The 20,092-nt window shown below is 47.1% G+C and overlaps 1 protein-coding gene across 5 annotated transcripts in view; it reads right to left on the bottom strand.

The window, feature by feature from the left end:
• The window catches only part of NTM (neurotrimin), a 980,258-nt gene that overhangs the window by 158,830 nt on the left and 801,336 nt on the right, over nt 1–20,092 (bottom strand). For all 5 annotated transcript variants that reach the window (XM_012644302.1, XM_012644301.1, XM_012644303.1 and 2 more), the window contains one exon: nt 16,484–16,716. In XM_012644302.1, coding sequence (XP_012499756.1) covers nt 16,484–16,716 — 233 coding nt within the window. The remainder of the gene's footprint in view (nt 1–16,483; nt 16,717–20,092) is intronic.

The raw sequence follows: 20,092 nt of genomic DNA, 5'->3' as shown, positions 1-20,092 counted from the left end.
TATTGCCCAGGGCTGCTGTGAACATTAAATGAGACAGTGTACATAGAGAGCTCCATCTAGTTCCTGGCCGCTACATAATAAGGTTTCAATAAGCTACAGATATAAATATTATCATTGCATGATGAAAGTCTGCCTGATACTGTTTTCCTACTGTTGCCTCTAATAATTCTGTGAGATGAGAAGCTATGTTTATAATGTCCTATGACTAGACGAGCTAGGGGCGCCCTAGGGTCACTGTGCCCCAGTACAGGACCCAGCCTGGAGCAGAAGAGGCTTCTGGGCATAACAGGGGCAGAGCAGACTCCTGGGGCACAGGACACATTTTTGCCTCATGGCTGCTACACCGTTCCAGGAAATCCCTTCTTCCTGAGACTCTTGCCCGTGGCTGAGTCAGGCCAAATGACAGACAGTGCCTCTCTGTAGAAATGCCTGTTATGTTGGCTTCTGAGTGGCTAGTGGAGTGGCCACCACATTTCTGGCGATCGGTGCTTTCCCAACAGACAGTCTCTTGGGGTGGGTCAGGGGGCAGTTAAGTAGATCATCTGTCCTTTTGGAGTGGCCTCTCTTCCAAAGCATCCCTGCCCGGGTGAGCCCCTTTCCCTCTATGGCCTTCACATTTGCCCTGGGTAATACTGCATGTCCACTATGCCCATGGCCCATACACAGATGGAAACCTTCCCACACAAACACATGCACACACACACTCTACAACACACACACACACTAACACTTGCAGACCCATGCACATTACATCAGGGACAAAGTACACAGATACAACATGTTTGAATCTCAACAAAGGAATCTGAAATGTACCATCTTTCCCTCCTGCACCACACAGGGAGAGAATTTCTAACGGGGTTGGATGAGGCTTCCCCAGGGGAAATGATATATTATGAGTGGAAGTGCAGCTCAATCTCCAGATGTGCTTATTAAGTGAAATGAAAAATAAATACATGAAAAGGCACATCTGATTATCTCATCCCCTCCACAATGGCTGCGTCAGCTCCACATGTCCGAGGTGAAACCACAGGGCCCTGCGGAGGAGGACCAGCCAAGTGCCAGGGTCTGCGGTGATGGCCACCGTGTGGCCTGCAGGGCACAGGTGTGGGCCTGCTGTGGGCACAGAGCTGGGCCCTGGAGGACAGAACCAAGGGATGACTAAGGACAGGGGACCAAGGGAGGAGAAAGGGAAGTGGGAAGGACAAAAAGGGAGATGGGGAGAAAGATCCCAGCAAATGCAGGCCCAGAGAGCCTGCGAGCGAGAGTGCACGGCGCCCCGGGACAGAAGGTCAAAGTGAAGCTGATGCTGGGGACACGCGAGTGGGAGGGACAGGTGAGAGCGTGCCTGGAAGACGGAAGTAGGACACGATAAAAACGAAGAGAAAAACGCTGAAAAATGGTGATAGGTAGGAGACGACCAAAGGAGCAGGCAGCGAGATGAAAAAGGAGTTGCCGCTAAGAAGGAATGAAAAACAGCCTCTGCGAGACAGATGGAAAGAGAGAAAGGGGAGAGCATCGTGCATCTACGCTGCAGGGATTCTGCCGAGCTTCTCAGTACGGTGCTCACAGAAGCCAGGGGGGAATCAGTCAGCAGCCGAAACCCCGCTCTGGGTGGAAATGCAGTGTGTGAGCTCCGTGTGCACACGGCCTCCCTCAACCCCGGGCAGCTCCGGGCAGGCGGGGCTGAGCGCTGGGCCAGAGGGGGTGACGAAGCACAGAGCGTCCTTGCATCGCTCTAAGATGAAACCATGCGAGGGATCCTCCTGAGTGGGGCCTGCTCTCCCCTAATTTGGGCCTCTTTTGCTGTTAAGAAAAATTCCAAAGCCCACAGCAGGGCTTACCGCCTGCAATCTGGCCTCAACTCACTTCTGGGTCTCGCCTCGGACCCTCCTCCCTCCTCTCAACACCCGTGGGGGACACCTTTCCCTTCTCTAAAGGGGCCGTGTTCCGTCCAGCGCCCAGCCGGTGCACACGTGGCTACTGTCCGGAAGACCTCACCTTCCTGACGCCGCCTGGCTAGTCCTACTCAGCTCTCAGCTCGTGCAGAGCTTGCTCTGGATGTCCCCTGGTGTCCTCAGGGGTAGGGGCCTCCCTGGGCACTGGCACAGCCACTAGTACTTGCTGCAACTCTCTCCCTATGTTACTATGAACTACTTACTTCTCCTGTCACCCACTAGCAAGCTACTTCTGCGGGGCCAGGTATGGCATTTGTGTTCTGTCCGAGCCTAGCGTGATGCCTGGCTCACAGTAGGAGCTCGGTGAATCCTTGACAGGGAAGGAAGGAAGATAGGAAGGGAGGAAGGGAGGAAGGGAAGAAGGGAGGAAGGGAGGAAGGAAGGAGCTCTGTTACGGATGCTTCTTCCTTCAGCCATGCCCTGGGCTGTGAAGTGAGGCAGGCGCTTCTGTGTGTTGTCAGGAGAAGGGTGACTCCGGCTCCCCTTCTCCCACCAGGCCGCCAGCCTCTTGCGCTGCTGAGGGCCAGCATGTGCCTAGGCTGTCACCTGTGGGGCTAGATCTCAGGAAGCTTTTTAGCACGGGAACGTCACTTGTCATGTGAGGGACAGAATGTCCCACCACCAAACGGGCACCAAACGGGCCGCATGCTCCCCTGCCTAGAGCGGGAGAAGGAAAGCCTGCCGTGTCTTAGCAGTGAGGGAGCAAAGCCCCCAAACAAGGTCTGAGGGCATGGGGTGAGGTTGTACTGACCCACTTAGGCGAACAGCTCTTCTTTGTGTCTGTTTCCTGCTTTTCGTTTGGACCACAGGATAGAGACGAGCCCAGGGAGAGGAGAGCCACTCTGTAATTAGAAATGTGGGCACACCCACTCACCTCATTCGACTAATGAGCATGAACATAATTTAGGATTTGAAGTAAGAAATGTTCCCAATTTGACCTTTTGCTGCTTCTGACCCTTAGCTCGACTGCTCCTAGACCTGTGATTCCCAAGCGCACCCACACAGGGTTCCCTGGCCACACCTGCACCTGGGCACTTCAGGTCCAGTCAGGGTGGGCAGAGGGCTCCAACTTTCTTTTCCTTTCCTTTTTTCCTAGAGAATTCCTCTGAAGATTTGGAAACAGGCAGCAAGGATGGGTGGTCTACAGGCATTCTATGATATTTCAGATCTTGGTGTTCTCTGAACCCATTCTGCTTCCTATTTCCACATAGCATCTCCTGTTTAAAAGGTCCTCCCAGTTCTTTATCCTGTCTGTCCTACCTCTTTTCAAGCTTTACCCTTTGTTCACACAAACCTCATCCTTTCTTGGTGATGTGACTTCATTTCAATAATTCAAAGGCCATATGCTCAGAATTCCAAACAGAAACAGAATCTGGCACAGTTTTTCCCTTTACTTGTAAATGTATAAACCTGAAACTTTTATAAAGGTGTAAACATTACATTTCATTGACTTTCGACTTTCGATCACACATGGAGAAGAATCCATATCTCTTTGGAATAGGGTCACCCAGGAAACCTGGGAACATGTGGCTCTTCCTGTGCACACCCGCCGCCGCGGCTCAGCTGCTCCACGTAGCTGTCCAGCCCCTCAAGAAGACAGAGGATGTCTCCAGGTCAGGAACAGAGTAACGCGGGATCAGCCGTGCTCTCATTCTCTCTCAGTTTCCTTGCCTCGAAACTCCCCCTTCATTCTGATGCCAAAAGTTTTTCTCAAACACACCTCATATATTTCTCTGTTCGAACCTTCCTATGATTCTCCATTGCTTCCACAGTACAATGCACACTTCGTGGGGTGGCAGAGATCCTGCCCTCTTGTCCCTCCCGTCCCTGCGGGCTGTGGGAGTGCCCCCATCCTGCTGTAGGTCCAGCCTGCAGTCCAGTGGAACCCACCCTCGGTCTCTTGGAGTCCTCTCCGCTGTGTGAATCATTCCTTCAGTCTGTGACACTAGTTCCCTTCTTTACCTTGCTAAGAAAATCTACCCTGCAAAACTCAGCTTAGTGTCACCTGGTCTGAGAATAGGGTGACAAAATCATTTTGACAGAAATAACCAATACGGAAGTTCATGCTCTCACACTTGAGCAAAGAGATAAAGTAAAAGCTGGGGAAAAAAAATCAAGTTCACTGAATGGCAGGCTTTTGCTTTCATTTGTTTCTTTATTCAACAAGTATCTATTAAGCACCCACTATGTGCCAGATCCTGTTCTAGGCACGTGGGAGCAACAGTGAACACAGCAGCCCAGGCCCAGACCCTCAGGGAACCTATGTTTTAGTGGGGATGAAACAGACTTCAACACTCAAATACGTGAAGAGACGTCATGCCAACAGGCAGGAAGGCACCAAGGCGTGAGGAGGTAGCGTGGGGAGCTCTGTGTTACATAGGTGATGAGGAAGGCCTCTGCCCTGAGGTGACCATGAGCAGAGATTTAAGGACAGCAGAGCACCGAGGACACCAGGCTCAGGGCACCAGCAGAAGGAGCTCCCAGGCCTTGGAGTGTGTTCCGGGAACATGAGGAGTAGTGGGAGCACTCCCAAGGCAAGCTGGAAGCATGTTCCTCACTGCAGTCCTAAAAGAAAAGGAGTAGAGGCAGAGCAAGAGGGGGCAGTGTATGGGGAGGGGAGGTCAGAGAGATGCCAGAGACCGGACCACATAAGGCCTTTTAGGCCACAGTAAGGATTCTGGGTTCCACTTTAAGTGAGCCAGGAAGTGACTAGCAGGTTTCACAGAGGCATGATGAAGCCTGTAAAGAAATGCTTTGGCTGAGTGTGGAGAACAGGTGAGAGGGAACGAAAGTGGAAAAGACCACTAGTTAGGCAGATGGTTGATAATACTCCAGACAAAGATGACGGCAGCTTGGGACAGAGCAGTAGAGCTCCAGGTGGGGAGAAGAGGCAGGATTCTGGACAGCATGTCATCACCTCTGCTCTGAGGTCCTTGGCATGAGCTCCTAGAAGAATGTAGTTGCCATTGACTGATGGGTAGACTTCAGGAGGACAGGTTTGGGGTCAGGTGAGGGCACAGTCGGGAAAGAAGGCTGGACATCAAGAGATCTCTCTTGTACAGTTTGTGTTTGAGATGCTTCTTGGACAAATAGGGGAGATAAAGCCCCAATACTAGGCCCCTCTCCCAGTGACAGAGAGAAGATTTAATGATTTTATCGTCAATTCTGGTTCCATATCCCCAAATCAAGTCCCACAGCCCAATGCCAGGCAACACGGTCAGTCTCCTTTCATTAAATCATAGTCGGCTGAGGCGTCCTTCTCTCCCTGCTCCTCTTCCCTCAGGTCCCAGGGACGGAAATTTTCAACATCAAAAAATATAGGCTTAGGTTTGAAATCTGGATGATTTAATCAACTCCTGTGGATACCCCCACGGCAACAGCTAATATTTTCATTGCACGTGCATGAGCAGGGTGGATCTCCAAAGAGATTCCTTTAAAAAAGAAATAATAGAGCCTGCCCCCAAAGATGACTCTTACTTCAACTCCCACAGTGACAAAACCTAAATTTTTGGCAGATTTTCAAATACAATTATTTTCGACTTCCAGCCATCAAGGACTCAAAACATTGAAGGCCAGTGTGTTAGTTTCCTGTTGCTATAACACTTTTTCATAGATTTGGTGGCTTAAAATGACAGAAATTTATTCTCTTGCAATTCTGGAGGCCAGAAGTCCAAAATCGCTTTCACTGGGCTGAACTCAAGGAATCAGTAGGGCTTGGCTTCCTCTGGAGGCTCCAGAAGAAAATCGGTGCCTGATTCTTCCAGTCGCTGCAGGCTGCTGCCATGCCTTGGCTTGTGGCCACATCTCTCTAATCTTCAAGGTCAGCACCTGCAAATCTCTCTGCTGCCGTCTTAACATTGCCGTGTCCTCTGTGTGTGTTTCTGTCAGATCCCGCTCTGCCTCTCTTTTGTAAGCATGCATGCGATTGCATTTAGGGCCCAGGACAATGCCCCTATATTAAATCCTTCAGGTGACAATGCCCCTATATTAAATCCTTCACGTAATCACATCTGCAAAGACTCCTCCCTATAAAGTACATTCATGGGTTGTAGGGATTAGGATCTGATGTCTTTGGTTGGGGATTATTCAGCCTACTACAAGTACTGAACAAAACACAGCAAGTGAATTATTTTGTTTAATGATAAAAAAAAAAAAAAAGAAACGTTATAGATCTGTTCAGTATCCAACAAATTGTCCCTGAGCCCCTATTAAGTTCCAGGCACTGGGTATAGAATGCATAACAGACATGCCCCCTCCCCGCCCTGTGCCCTCAGGAAAACAGACTTAATCAACTAGTCACGCAAGCAAATGCCAAATTCTAAGTGTGGCAAGAACCGCAAAGAACCATGCTCTAACTCTTGGGAGAGGTGAGTGTGGTGGTGGGGTGGTTAGCCCACACCGGGGGATCTGAAAAGCATCCCTGTAGAAGTGGCATTTGAGTCAGTGTTTAAGGATAAATAGGATTAAGTGGGTGAGAAGTGGAAGAGAACTCCAGGCAGAGGGGCGAGGCAGGAATGTACAAAAGGCCTGTGCCCAGAAAGAACAAGAAAAGTAAAATAAACTAAAATGAAAATAGCGAGGCAGGAGCGTGGCATGGATCAGGAGTGGCGGTTCCCCGGAACAGAGCCCCAGGACTATCCACTCCTTGCTAAGGAGCTGGCTCTCCTCAGCCAAGAAGTCCTTGAGGTGCCATCAGATTTGCGTTTGAGAAGATCACTTTGGCTGCAAGTGCAGAAAGCGTGGGTGAGGGGAGCAGAGTGGGTGTGAGCAGACTCGTTATTTATTTTTATTCTAGCAGTCAGGTGCTATGGACGTGAAGCCCTGCTCCCAAGCTCGGAGGCGCCTCTCTCTCAGTCCCAGGATTCCCCCGGGTGGCTCTGTCCTGGAAGCTCCCTTTTGCACCTTAATCGCTGCCCCACCCCACTCTACATCCTGACGTTAGCGATGGATCTCACTCATCCCTGTATCTCTTCCAACCTCTATTTCAGTACTTGACACATGGTAGTCTATGCATGTGTAAAAGGGGGAAAAAATCAAAATTTCCAATCTTCCCTTCTCAGAGTAAGGAGAAAGGGCTTGGCTGGCCTGGTCCTCAGAATAAGGGACAGTGCTGGCAAAAGTGTCCACTCTGTGAAGCCCAGGATTTAGGATTATAAGACCACCATACACTGTGCCCAAACAGAACTGTGAGAACAAAGGAGATGGTGACAAGAGAGCTGAGGAGCAGCACCAGGTCAGGAGGCCAGAAAGCCGAGAACACTAGAGTTCAGGGGAGGGGATTAGGGCGGGGAAAAGGGACACCATCCAAACTAGTTCTTGCGAACGGGGACCCACACCAGCCATGGAACACACATGCACTCCTGGCACAGAGGATCTGGTCTGTTCAGAGGAACCAGGATGGGACAAATGGATGAAGAACTGGAAACCTTTACTGACAGTAAATGATTGCAGAAATGAAGGGTGTTGCTATATCGTCACGTTCTGCTTCCTGCTTCTACTTGGCACCTTGCTCCAAATCAGATTGTGGGATATATCAAAACATTTCTATAAAGTATCTAATCGGTAATACCTAATTTGGAATAGCTTAAACAAGGAGGTCATTTTTCCAGGTAATTATTACCAAAATTTAGACTGGAACCCAAGACTCTTAAATCCTGAAATTTACTTCTTTCTACTAAGCTATGCAATCCCCGACGGAGCCAACGCCAGGTTCATTGTGCAGACTCCCAATTAATCACAGTAGAAAGCACTACTTGCCAAGTGAAATCCTCTATTTTGAATTCTTAATCCCCCCACCAGCTGAGTTTACCACAAAGACATGAATATATAATTGAGACATAAAGAAAACATGCCACCAAATTAAACTGCCCTAATTTCGCATCAATAAATTCTTTCTCAAATAACATGAAATGAAGATCTCTCAAAAGAGAAGCGTGGTGCTCCAAAAACTCCAGGAGCAAATTCCACCACTAAGCCGAGCTCCAACAGAAGCCAATTAGATTCTATACCAACGTTAGGCATTCATTTACCCCAGGCGATATTCAATGGGAATATAAGTCTTAATGTATATTCCAAGTGGTGACATCACAAAGTCTAAATTAGCCTGGAGACACTGAAACAGGGACTCTGCTCCTCATCTGCACACGTGCTCCCAGGTGGCTGCTGAGGACCCGCGGGCTGGAGACCCTTCCCGCAACTGCCATTTCTCCTGGCAGCATCTTCACCCTCTCTGGAGCGACCACCCCAATGACAGAGCAAAACCCAGTACCTCGTATTCTATTTGCTAGTACACAAAGACATGCACCTTAACTATACAGTGGAAAAATAATCATTACTGCCACTGCAGTTATAAAACATATATTTTACTGCCTCCAAAAATTGACTTGTTGCTAGAAAAGTCTTTGGCAACCTTTCCCCTTTGTGTCTTAACTGTGCAAGGGACATAGAACCAGTTGGAAATGAACATGTTCTTTCCTTCCAATACTTCTTCTTTCCTCCCAAGATTTATTGACCCGATACTTGTCATGTTCCATTCCACTGATAGCCTTTCTGAGTATTTGTCCATTGCCAAAACAACCTAATACACATTTCCTGAGGAAAAGAAGTAGCAACCTTGTAGAACATCAAGAAAAACCAAGTCTGTGCTGAAAATCTACAGGGCTTCATCTAAAACTGTGATGCAGCCTACCTTTCTGGCCATATATCCAGTGATTTCACCCCAGGAACCTGCTCTGTTACCACGTTAGTGTCCCCACCCTTCCTCCAACATGTCATCCACTTTCAGACTTTCTAGCTTTAAAGCTTTGCACGTTGCTCCTGCCTGGGGTTTGGTCTCCTCTCCAGAGTCCCCCCCAAAGCTCTACTCATCACTGAAGACCCTTGTGAAATGTAACCTTGTAGTTTTGCCTAATTTTGCAGATAAACTCAATTACTTGATTTCGGTGCCTCTACAGGCACAAACAGCCTAATTCCTGTTACCTTACGAAACAGTGATTTACTATTACCGTGGTCTCTTCTGCTAGACAGGGCAGAAGCTCTGTCGGAATCTTCGTGTTCCCAGCATCTGGCTTCAAAATGCTGTTAAATGGAATTGAAAGGTGTCAAATGAAAATCCTCAATCTGACAACAGATGGACTGAGAGCCCTTCTCACTAGCATATCCCCAAGCCCTAAGATGCTAAGTATTTTAATTTCATAGAGAAGAATGGTCAGAGTCTCTCCATCTCTTGAGTACCTAAGAGTTTTCTTGTGACAGTTATGTCATCAAGATCAGTGATGCTGCCCTTGATATCTCTCTATACCTACTGAAACCTTCAGGAATATGGTAATGAGGGTCTTTTTGGACACATTCTAGGATTAGCCAGATCTGTACTGGTGGGTCCTGGGACCCTAAAAAGACCTCATCCAACCCTTAATCAACAACATTTGCTTCAAGTTCAGCTTGAATAAATCAGCACTTCTGGTATGGGAATGGGAGTCTAAAGGAATGTATCTTGAAAATGCCGCTTATTCAAGATCTGATGTTTGTCCTTTCCCTAAAATAACATGACAACATTTCTCGCTTGGAGGCTGCAGAAGAAATCAAGATCCAGAAGGAATAAGAGCCACTTTTTCAATTCTGTGGTGTTGGAATTTGAGGCAGCTCAGAGGCAGCTCTGAGTCCCTGGGGAAAGGCACCTGGGGATAAGAACGCAGTGGTTGCTTCCAGCCTTTCACCGGGGAGCCGTAACTCCTCACCTGGACAGGCGCTGCCTGGCTCCTGTAAGTGTCTGCTGTGAAGCAACAGGGTCACCTAGACTTTCTGCTCTGTTAGAGCCATAAGTGGGTATGAGGGGCTCAGACAGGGGGACCCTAGTGTTATCTGTTCTGAGACAGAAACAAAGTTTTCCCAACTGCTTAGAAAACACGAGGACCTCTCCCCTCACCATACCAGAAGACACAGAAAATTCCATTATTAAACCAATATGACTTTCATCATAGCATTTTGCTGATACTACTTCACTCTGCCCTATTTGGCTTAGCAGACAGCTACTGTTTCTAGTGGGCTTACTGAAATGTTAGCATTGGTCTAGCCTTTCTGACAAATTCTGTCCCTCCATTGTCAGTAACTACTTCAGGAAATTTAAAAACTCACCAGGTAGAACTGAGTCGCCTCATCTGCATGCTGTCTAGATTTTGTAAATCAATTTCAGGTAAAATGCCCTACTTCCTTGCCATTCTCAAGGGTGCTTTGAGGAGCACTCCAATTTTGTAGTGAAATTTAATTTCCTGACTTTTTCACAATTCTATCAAATTTAGATGCACGGTCTTATGTGACCAAACCAAATGTGCATTTTCAACTATTTCTTGAATGGGACAGGAAAAGGAGACGTCACTTGGAAAGGCAAGTGTGCCCACTGTCTGTCACATGGGGCTGCTGACACCGAGAGAACACGGATGCACTCAGAAGGGGACTTCGGTCTACTCAGAATTGGATCACAATGTTTTCCTCCACCACGGGCTCAGCTGGAATGGAAAGTGTTGGTGCAAAGATCTTCAGAGCGCCAGGGGAGCCCTGCAGTGCCAGGAGGGCAGGGTGCCTTCTGCGTGATGATGGGTCTGCAGAGAGGAAATCTTAACTTTGCTTTCAAAGTAAGGATTAGATCACATTATTTCCTTTGATATTTTGTGTTACAGATTTCCTTTTGTTCAGGGTTGGGAGGAGGGCATCTATGGGGCGTGGGTGTCCAGAAATTAAAAGTTATTGTTCCTGTTCTCTTAATCACAATAACGAGTGGCTTGATAAGGTCAACTAATTATTCAGGGTTGGAAAGCAACACAGTTGTATATACGAGGCAGGTAAGCTGAGAGTAGGTTAGGAACGGGGAGACAAGAAAAGGTAAATAAAGGACTGGTACAGCCAAAGATCTGGTTTTGTGCAAGTCACCTGCCTGGGCTGGAAGTCTGTCCAGCCTAGTTCGTTTCTCCCTGGAATTGCACTAACACAGAGAGTGGATGGCAATGTCCTGGCTTCCCTCCCTATTCCTGTCCCATTCCATAGACGTTACTGTTTCCCTCCCTTCACTGAGCTTCAGAGCTGTTTGACTCCAAAGGCAGGTAATTAACTATCAAACAATAGCAGGGATTTTCAGATTAATTCTGCCCAGGAAGAAATAGGGAAACTCATTTTCACCAAACAAAAGGGAGGGGGTGATTAGATGCACCAATGACAAAAGAGAGGCCTAGATAGGGCCTGGAAAACAGATAAAGAGGCTAAAAGCTTTTTTATTTTTATTACACTAATGTCCCTGTTTTTATAAGCACTGTATTCTACAATTTTGTCATGCAAATGTGTCTCTAAGTGAGATTAAAGTCCTGCAGGTACACCAGTCAAGGCTGAGAAGTAAGTTTCCCATGCTTGGATAAGACGGACCTTTCCTAATGCTCTCTAGATAACCACAGCACAGTTTTGCTAAACCATCGTTCATAGGTTCTCAGAAATACCAACAGGGCTTTTGTGATGGCTTCCCAAGATGTCCTTAATTTGGCAAACAACTCAGTGCCACTGAGTGTTTTACCGGCTCTGTGTTTCCCAAGAGGTGGCCTTGTCCCAGGTAACAATGGAGACAGGGGCGTGGACATTTTAGATGTAAAAGAAGGTTGGTGTGGCAGCAGGATGAAGAGGGTGGAAGGGCTAAAATACTCAGCTGGACTTCAGAAGCAGCCACTTATTTATGGCACTCAGAAAGCAGAAAACCCCAAGGTAAAGGGGGTGGGAATCATGAGACTGATGTTTTAATAAACTTAGATGTTCCTCCCTCACTCTGACCTAAAAGATTATGCTGTGGTTGCCTAAGTGGACACCCAAATCCATGGGTGGCATTTCTTACTTTTCACATTTTGAATGGAGTATTCAAAACATCTCGCAGTCAAGAAGTCTGAACCCATTCACCTCCGCTGATGAGTCAGTTTGAGCATGCGATGCTTTAGCTATGTTGGTACTGACCTCCCCCAGGGCTGCACGGTGCAAATCTGCGTCCTGGAGGATTCGCCTTCCTCCGCTCACACTTAGCCTCTCCCTGAACTCTGCATATTCTCCTTCAGATATTTCTTTGGACTCTCGACTTTCTTCTCTGTCCTAGTTACCGTATGAACCCCATTGCTCCAATTTTTCAACAATTCTTTCTTGTGTGTAAACAACCACCATCTTTTTTTAATGTCCATCCTCTTTCCAAAATTCCATTCTCCTTTTCACACCATACCTGGCCCTTCAGGTCAAGGAAAACCATTCTAGCTTTAACACCTGCTGTTCCTTAATGGTAACCACTTACACCCCTGCCTAAGAGAGCTTTCTATGATGGAAGTTCACATAAATGGTCTACGTCTGACCTGTCCAAATCAGAGGGCTATGGTTTGGATGTTTGTCCTCGCAAACCTCATGTTGAAATCTGAGGCCTGATGTTGGAGGTAGGGCCTAATGGAAGATGCTGGGTCACGAGGGTGGAGCCCTTATGAATAGATTAATGTATCCATCATGGGGGGCAGGAGAGTGAGTTCTCGCTCTACTATTTCTGGTGAGAGATGGTTGTTAAAATGAGCCTGGCACCTCCCTCCCTTCCTTGCTTCCTCTTGCCACGTGACTTCTGCACACACTGGCTCCCCTTCACCTTCCACCTTGGGTGGAAGCAGCCTGAGGCTCTCACCAGAAGCTGATGCCTGTGCCTCGCTTCTCGTACAGCCCACAGAATTGTGAGCCAAATAAACCTCTTCTCTCTATTTACCCAGCCTCAGGTGTTCCTTTACAGCAACGCAAAATAGACTAACACAGGAGCCTCCGTCACACATGACTATTAAAGCACTGGGATGTGGCTAGTGTGACTGAAGATGCCGATTTTTAATTTTATTTGGTTTTAGCTAATTTAAATTCACTTTTTTTTTTTTTTTTTTTTTTTTTTTGAGACATAGTCTCACTCTGTTGCCTGGGCTAGAGTGCCGTGGCATAATCCTAGCTCACAGCAACCTCAAACTCCTGGGCTCAAGCGATCCTCCTGCCTCAGCCTCCCGAGTAGCTGGGACTACAGGCATGCGCCACCATGCCCGGCTAATTTTTTCTATATATTTTTAGTTGTCCGATTCATTTCTTTCTATTTTTAGTAGAGAGGGGGTCTCGTTCTTGCTCAGGCTGGTTTCGAACTCCTGAGCTCAAACAATCCGCCCGCCTCGGCCTCCCAGAGTGCTAGGATTACAGGCGTGAGCCACCGCGCCCGGCTCTTATATTCACTTTTAAATAGACACTCTAGCAAGCAGCTATAGCTCAGTTCTCTTGTGCCCCTGCTCACCCACCACCTTGCACTGCCTTCTCCTCCACCTCCCTCCCATGCTGGCTCCAGGGTCCCTCCTCCCCAAGGATGGCACTTGCTCCTAGCTTGTCCGGGAGACTTGCCCTATGTGATGGCCTGGAGACCAAGGCTGCCGGCAAGAACTAAGCATGCTGACTAGCAACCAGAGAACGGGATCCAGCACCACGTACTAGGGGATGTGGGATATTTGACAGTAAAGGGAAAGCTATAACCCCAGACCTGAAGCAGCTTGCACCATACTGTGAAAACGCCATGACCTTCCTCCTGTGTGGGCTTATTCATATATGAAGCTGGCTACATACACACGAGTACACATACTCGTGGGCAGAATTTAGTTCCTTTTTGTTGCTGCTGTTTTTAGTTCTTTTTTTAAATGACCATAATACCATTTTGAAAACTTAATATACCTAACTTTTATTCCAGCAGCATTCTGCTCAGGGTTGAATAGCAACTTCAAATCCAGACAGTCAGCTTGTGCTAGGGGAATTAGGGTTTATGTTCAGTATAATAAACGATCCCAAGATAAATATATTTCTTTTTTTAATCCAGGATGGTGGTACATCCTCTTTCCAATACAAAAACAGAGGAGTCTGGCTCTGTTTAGTTTGTCTGATTGCTTTGAAGAGGGGGTCAGGTTGGCCCTGAGAAAACTATGGTCCTCTATTCATTAAAGTGTCAATAATACTCAGTCCAGGCATATCGACAGAGGATTAGCTTGGGCTGAGTCTGTGTACAAGACCAATGCCTTTTTTAACCCAGCTTGTTTCCAGATCAATACACCCATCAGCATTCGAAAATTAGCCCAAGATGAGATTCCAATACTTGAGGTGGTGTGTCATGCTAAGAGGGCACCTAGCCAAGTCACAGATGGGAACACCTAGCTGGGGATTAGACATTTTCCATTAGCCTGGACGTAAGTGAAGACTGATGCAGACTCCATCCTCCCCACCCCCTCCCAGCACCGCACCCCCACAAATACTCAACCCTCTCTGGGAGCCCATGTAAGATCGCCTGCCTATAATTCGAGCTATTTGTCTCAATAAGCGTTTATTAAATATTCACTTTGTATAAGGTACTCTGCCAGATGTTTAGGGCAGGGGTGTGTGGGCATGTGAGGGGGTGTGGCTTAAGGAAAAAATGACAAAAACATGGTTTTTGTTTTCAAGGAGGCATTTTTTACAATTCCTTCCATTTTCAAGTTCCATGAAGGCCCTGCTCTCTAAAGCAAATGTCTGTAATAATTCCTAGTTCCTAGTCTCTCATTGTCGTCACTATGTATTCTGCTCTCACAGATCAGCGTGCATGGGGGGGGGGCGGAGGGAGGGCCTCAAGAGCAGCCCAGGACAGAGTGTGTGGTGGCACTGGGGCATTCGACGGGCCTGCCCAGGGATTCCCGGGGAATCCCAGGGGGATTCTCAATCATGTTTTGGCCTACTTATCCACAATAAAAAATACATTTTATATTAAAAATATATATACACACTGATGCAAAAATCTCACAGAGCAATACCTACTCTGCTATTTGTAATACATTCTGATACCACCTGTGTTAATTCCATTGCCTTTAAAAATGCGATATGCACACACCAGTTTGAAAAGTATTCATTTATAGAACCAATTAAGAAAAAGCCATCATAATTTTCTTCAGGGAAGACAGAGTAAGCAAAAAAATAATAAACACCTGGTGTGACCAACTCTGCCACAGAGCAGGGGGCTCCAACGACCCGCTGGCATCACTTTGGTACTCTCAGGGCCAATCCAGCACTGCTCTTACTCTGGGACGTCCTCTCGTAGCCACTCACCCTGTCTCACTCACTCTCCTCAGTGCTGATCAATGACCCGCACCTTCCCTTCTCCCGCGGCCTGCAGCCAGCTGCCCTACTACCTCTTCCAGCGCATATGGGATCTTCTCAAGTCACCTTCCTTCCCATTATGTCTCTAACCAGTAGTCCCACAGCTCTGCACCCCTGGCTTGAACATGCTGACAAGGGGGTCGGCTGATGGACCCTCCAGCAGAGGAGTTCATTGCCCTGGGACTGCCATGGAGCTGGAGGAAGGGAACTCGGAGGCGGGCTGGGAAGAAAGTCTAACAGAGGAGCTGGCACTCCTTCGCTCAGGGGCTCATGCTTATGAGGCATTTGGTCCACTGAAGAAGGTGTTTAAAAAGTTAAAAAATAACAATAGCACGAGAGAGAGAGAGAGAGAGAGAGAGAGAGAGGAAAACCCAAATAGCTAATGCCTAAATAGCACTTCCATGTGCCAGGCCCTCTTCTGCATGTTTACGTGTTAGTACGTTTAACATTCAATCCCCACATTGTTCCCGTTTTACAGAAAGAGAACCCTGAAGCATGGAAATAACTTGATTAAGCCCTCACAGCTAGAAAGCAGCCAAGTCTGACTCTAGCTCTCACTCACTAACCAGGAAGCTGTCCGCCTGGTTAAGTGCTGTCTGAATGCCCTGGGACCAGTTCTGCTTCGTGGGGAAGAGGTGAGCGCTGTTCCCAGGGGCTAAGAAACAGAGAGCAGGACCAAGAGAAATGCAAGAAACAAAACAAGCAAACACACAAGGCCTGACAAACTGGGTTTGGGACATGCAGAAGAAGAGCTATGGTGCAACCGGAACAGGGAGAACCAGACGTAGGTATGGAAGGGAAGGCATGGTATCAAAAACCGAGCTGGGAGAGGAGAGAGGTGCCAGTGAGCTGGAAGCAAGGGGGTGCTTGTGAAGGGTGCAGCTGGGGGCTGAAGTGCCCAGAACATTTTAGTTGGCTCTGCATTCTTTCAAGGCTGGCCTAGGGCACGGCATATGTGCACTGCCAGGAGTGCACTGAAAATGCTTGTCCTAAAATAAAGCAATCTTGAAGTTGAACGAAATCTTAGAAAAAAAGAAAAAAACAAATAAACAAAAAAAGCTTAGGGGAGAAAAATGCCAAGGAAAGCAATAATTAAAAGATAAATTTCTGAGAAACGATATTATTGGAACAAAAGAGAACAAAAAATTCTAGTCCCACTCAATGGACAAATTATTGGAAAATTCAGGTTCTAACTGCAAAATGACAACCAAGAAAGTGTCCTGGCCAGACAGAGCAAGTAGAACTCATCTCTGTTGAGGATCACAGAAAATTTCTTAATACAGGCTTTCCCGGCCAGCCAGCCAGCCAGACCTCCCAGCCACGCCCCAGCCACCTACCTTGTACAATGAGGTGGACCCGTGAGGTCTTTGGGTGGTTGTCTGTCTGCACGGAGCAGGTGTATGGGCCCTCGTCATACACATCCACGTTCTGGATCTCGATGCTGTACTGGGTTTGCGTGTTGCTCAGGAGGACCACACGAGGATCCAGGCACCACTTGTCGTTCCCAGCATAGAGGATCGTGCTGCGGTTTAGCCAGGCCACCCGGGTGACCCGGTTGTCAATTGTGCACCTAAAGGGAAGACCAGACAGAAAAATTAAAGGACAAGAGAAAAGGTAGGAGGCATCAGAGTTGGGTTTTCGTGGCTAGGCTAGGATGTCTTGTCACCACGCCTCGTCTTTCCCCCATTCCCCCAGGATACGCACATACATTTCCTTTATGTGATTTGTCAACTGTGCAACTTTCTGGAACACAGCAGCGGCCTTATAGGATTATAGCCTCAGAACATTGGCTGTCTCAGACTTCTGGGTCCTGAGCCGTTCAGTGCTTCTGAAACCACTTGAGCACAGGACTACTTCAAATAACTTCCCACGTATAACCTGGAGGCATCTTGCATGCCCAGAATGGCTGGGCCCTTCGAATACCACCGGCCTTCCCTTTGTTCAGGGATTGCCATGATACGGATGGCACTAACCCATCACATTTCTTTCCAGGTATTTGAGGTGTCCTAAGTCATTTGACACTTATAACAAACCTATGAGGAATGTTCTATTGGAAAAGGAACTGAAGAACCGAGAAACTAAATAATCCTCCAAGTCATACAGTTAACATGTGCTAGATCAGAGACCCAGCTTTTAACTACCAACTGTCATTCCTCTCATCACAGAACAGCGAACTCCGCTGGGAGGCTTCTGAAGTCAAAACTAAATATGGACCATCACCATTGCTATTTGTCTTCATTACACCCAGGGCAGAAATGTGCAGTTACTGCTAGACTAAAGGCATTTTCCAAAATCTCAAAACTGTCTGCATGTATAAAAATAGATTTTCTTTCTTTTTCTTTTTGCATCTGGAGTCCTCAAATTGTGGAAGCTCCCTTCCTCTTTTCCACCCTTCCAAATTTCCCAGCAACTCTCGCCAAGTCCTCATCATGTCTTCCTGTCTGCATTCGTTTTCCTCTCTCGCTACACCAAGTATGAGCTATGGCCTTGGGCTAAGCTCATAAATAGTGTCCTGATCCTAACGACAGTGCTCAAAATAGCAACGCAGCACGGTACGTAGAATGATGCTTCAAATGCATACATTCTCTTACAGTGAACAAAGCACGTTTACATTCTAGCTGTCTCATTTGATTTTTGTAACAAATCTGTGCGGTAGAGGCTCCTGCATATTCTTTACTTTAAAGACCAGGACTCTAGGGTTCTGAGTGGTCTGGAGACTTGTCCAAGGAAAGAGCTAAGAAGTGCTAAAGTTGGACCTCTCAGCCAGGTCTCCTAATTCCTGGTCCTGTGTGCATCTCAGAATATGCAAAGGTGATTTTTTTCAGGTAGAGGGACAATTGCTTCCATTGGATTCTCAAAATGGTCTGTGACCATCATACAACTGCTACTGAACACACCTGCTTCCTCAGGCAGTACCTTTCCGGATGAGACATCCCGCACTGTGCATCCTTTCTGCTTTATTTGCGTAAATGTCACACCATTATTGCAGGGCCACTTAGGCACAGTTGGATGCTTTGCTGAGAGCTCCTGTGGGGAAAACTGCCCACCCAGAAGCACCTTTGCTCTGGTGTCCAGCAAGTTTTGAGTAGCTTATTGCATTTTCTGGCAATGTAGGAGAGATGTAGGGTCTCTCTGGCGTCACTCCGACACAGCATGAAAATGGTAGAAGACCTAACTAGGGAAAGATCAGGGGACTATTTTTCGAAGTGGGCATGGACCACTTACTTTAGAACCACATGAGTGATCTATTACAGATTCTTGGTCTCGCCCCCCAGGCTACTAGTTCAAAGTCTTTAGAAAACCTCAAAATATGAATTTACAACAATAGCCCAGTTGGGTCATACACACGCTAAAGTTTGAAAACCACTGGTGTAGAGGTGTGTATCCAGGACCAACTAAATAATTTGTGGGGCCCAGTGAAAAATGAAAACATCCTTTGTTCAAGAATCAACAAGAATTTCAAGATGGTGAGAGCAGAGCATTAAACCAAGTGCAGGTTCCTATGCAGATGAACCAAGCCACAGAGCCAGCGTTGAACGTATCTCCAGCCTTACTGTGCTTATGAGTCACGTGGGATCTTGCCGAAGAGCAGATGCTGATTCAGTAGGTCTGGGTTGGGGCCTGAGAGTCTGCATTCTTAGTAAGCTCTGAGGCGATGGCAATGGTGATGGCCCCTAGACCATTGCTTGAGTAGCAAAGATCTAGAAATGAGTCACATGTACGTTAGGGTTTGAGAAGCACTGACTTAGCAGTGTGAAAGTATGGTCAGCAAAACAGCAGAATCACCATCACTGGGTGGGAGCTTGCTGGAAATTCAGTTTCAGGTCTCATCTGAGATGTAATGAATTGAAAACATTTTAATAAGATATCCAGGTAAATGGAATGCACATGAAGATTGGACAGGCCTAGAGTGCACTCTAAGCTTTCCTTTTGGCTTCGATGACAATATCCAGAACAGACTCTGAGTGTGAACGAGGGGAGAAGTGCAGCCAACGGAGGGTGCACCTGACGTCCTACCTTCCCGTATGCCCCCTGCAGACCTGATAATTGTTGTGTCAGGCTGCCTCTCTTGAAACATGGATTTGGAAGCACATTGGTTTGAAATCCCTCAAGAAGGACAACACACTCCACAGCTTGCTTTGCTAATTACATACCCGGGATACTGTTTACATTAATAACCTGAAGGGCGGATCCAAGTAGAACTGGAGAAATTCACATTCATGGCCAATGTTTATCAAACACATCTCACTATATGCTGGTACTGTGCAAGCCCCCTATATGCACTATTTTACCATCTCAAAAACTTGGTTGGGTTCACTATAAAGTGAACGATAAATGCCAATTTACAGATAGGTTTAACTGAGGCTAAGAAACATTATCCACATTGACTAACAGCACAGTGATAGTACCCTGCAGAACCAGGATTCACCCCAGTTTTTGTTTTTGTTTTTTTTAATTTGATATTCTTGAATGTCCTTATAGGGCTTCCTAAAAAAATTTAAATCAGTTATCTCAAATTCACTGTGCATCAGAATCACCTGGTAGACGTGATATAACAGGGATTGCTTGGCCTCTGGCTGCAGAGTTTCTGATCCAGTAGGTCTGGGCTGGGCCTGAGAATCTGCATGTCTGATGCAACCCAGGTGACACTCATGCTGCTGGTCTGGGGACCACTCTTTGGGAACCACTACTTCAGACACGTGGTTTCTGAGACAAGAGTAGCAGAGTGAATGGGCACTAGGAAATGACCCCTGTCTGAAATGATTTTCCGTTACTTTACAGGAGAGAACTTTCCTGTAACTGGTGTGTTCTGGGAAGCCAGAAGCAGAGTCCTTCATATTTCTCTCGAGAGGCTGAAATCTGACCAGACACCAGGTGAACGGCCATGGAGCAGGAAGTGCTGCCCAACACACACTAAACTGCTTGAATAATTGTTCCTGAAGTCC

Source organism: Propithecus coquereli, unplaced genomic scaffold, assembly GCF_000956105.1.
Source record: "Propithecus coquereli isolate 6110/MARCELLA unplaced genomic scaffold, Pcoq_1.0 Scaffold209, whole genome shotgun sequence".
NCBI classification, from domain to species: domain Eukaryota; kingdom Metazoa; phylum Chordata; class Mammalia; order Primates; family Indriidae; genus Propithecus; species Propithecus coquereli.
The sequence above is the reverse complement of the archived record's forward strand: the minus strand, read 5'-3'. Positions and strand labels throughout refer to the sequence as shown.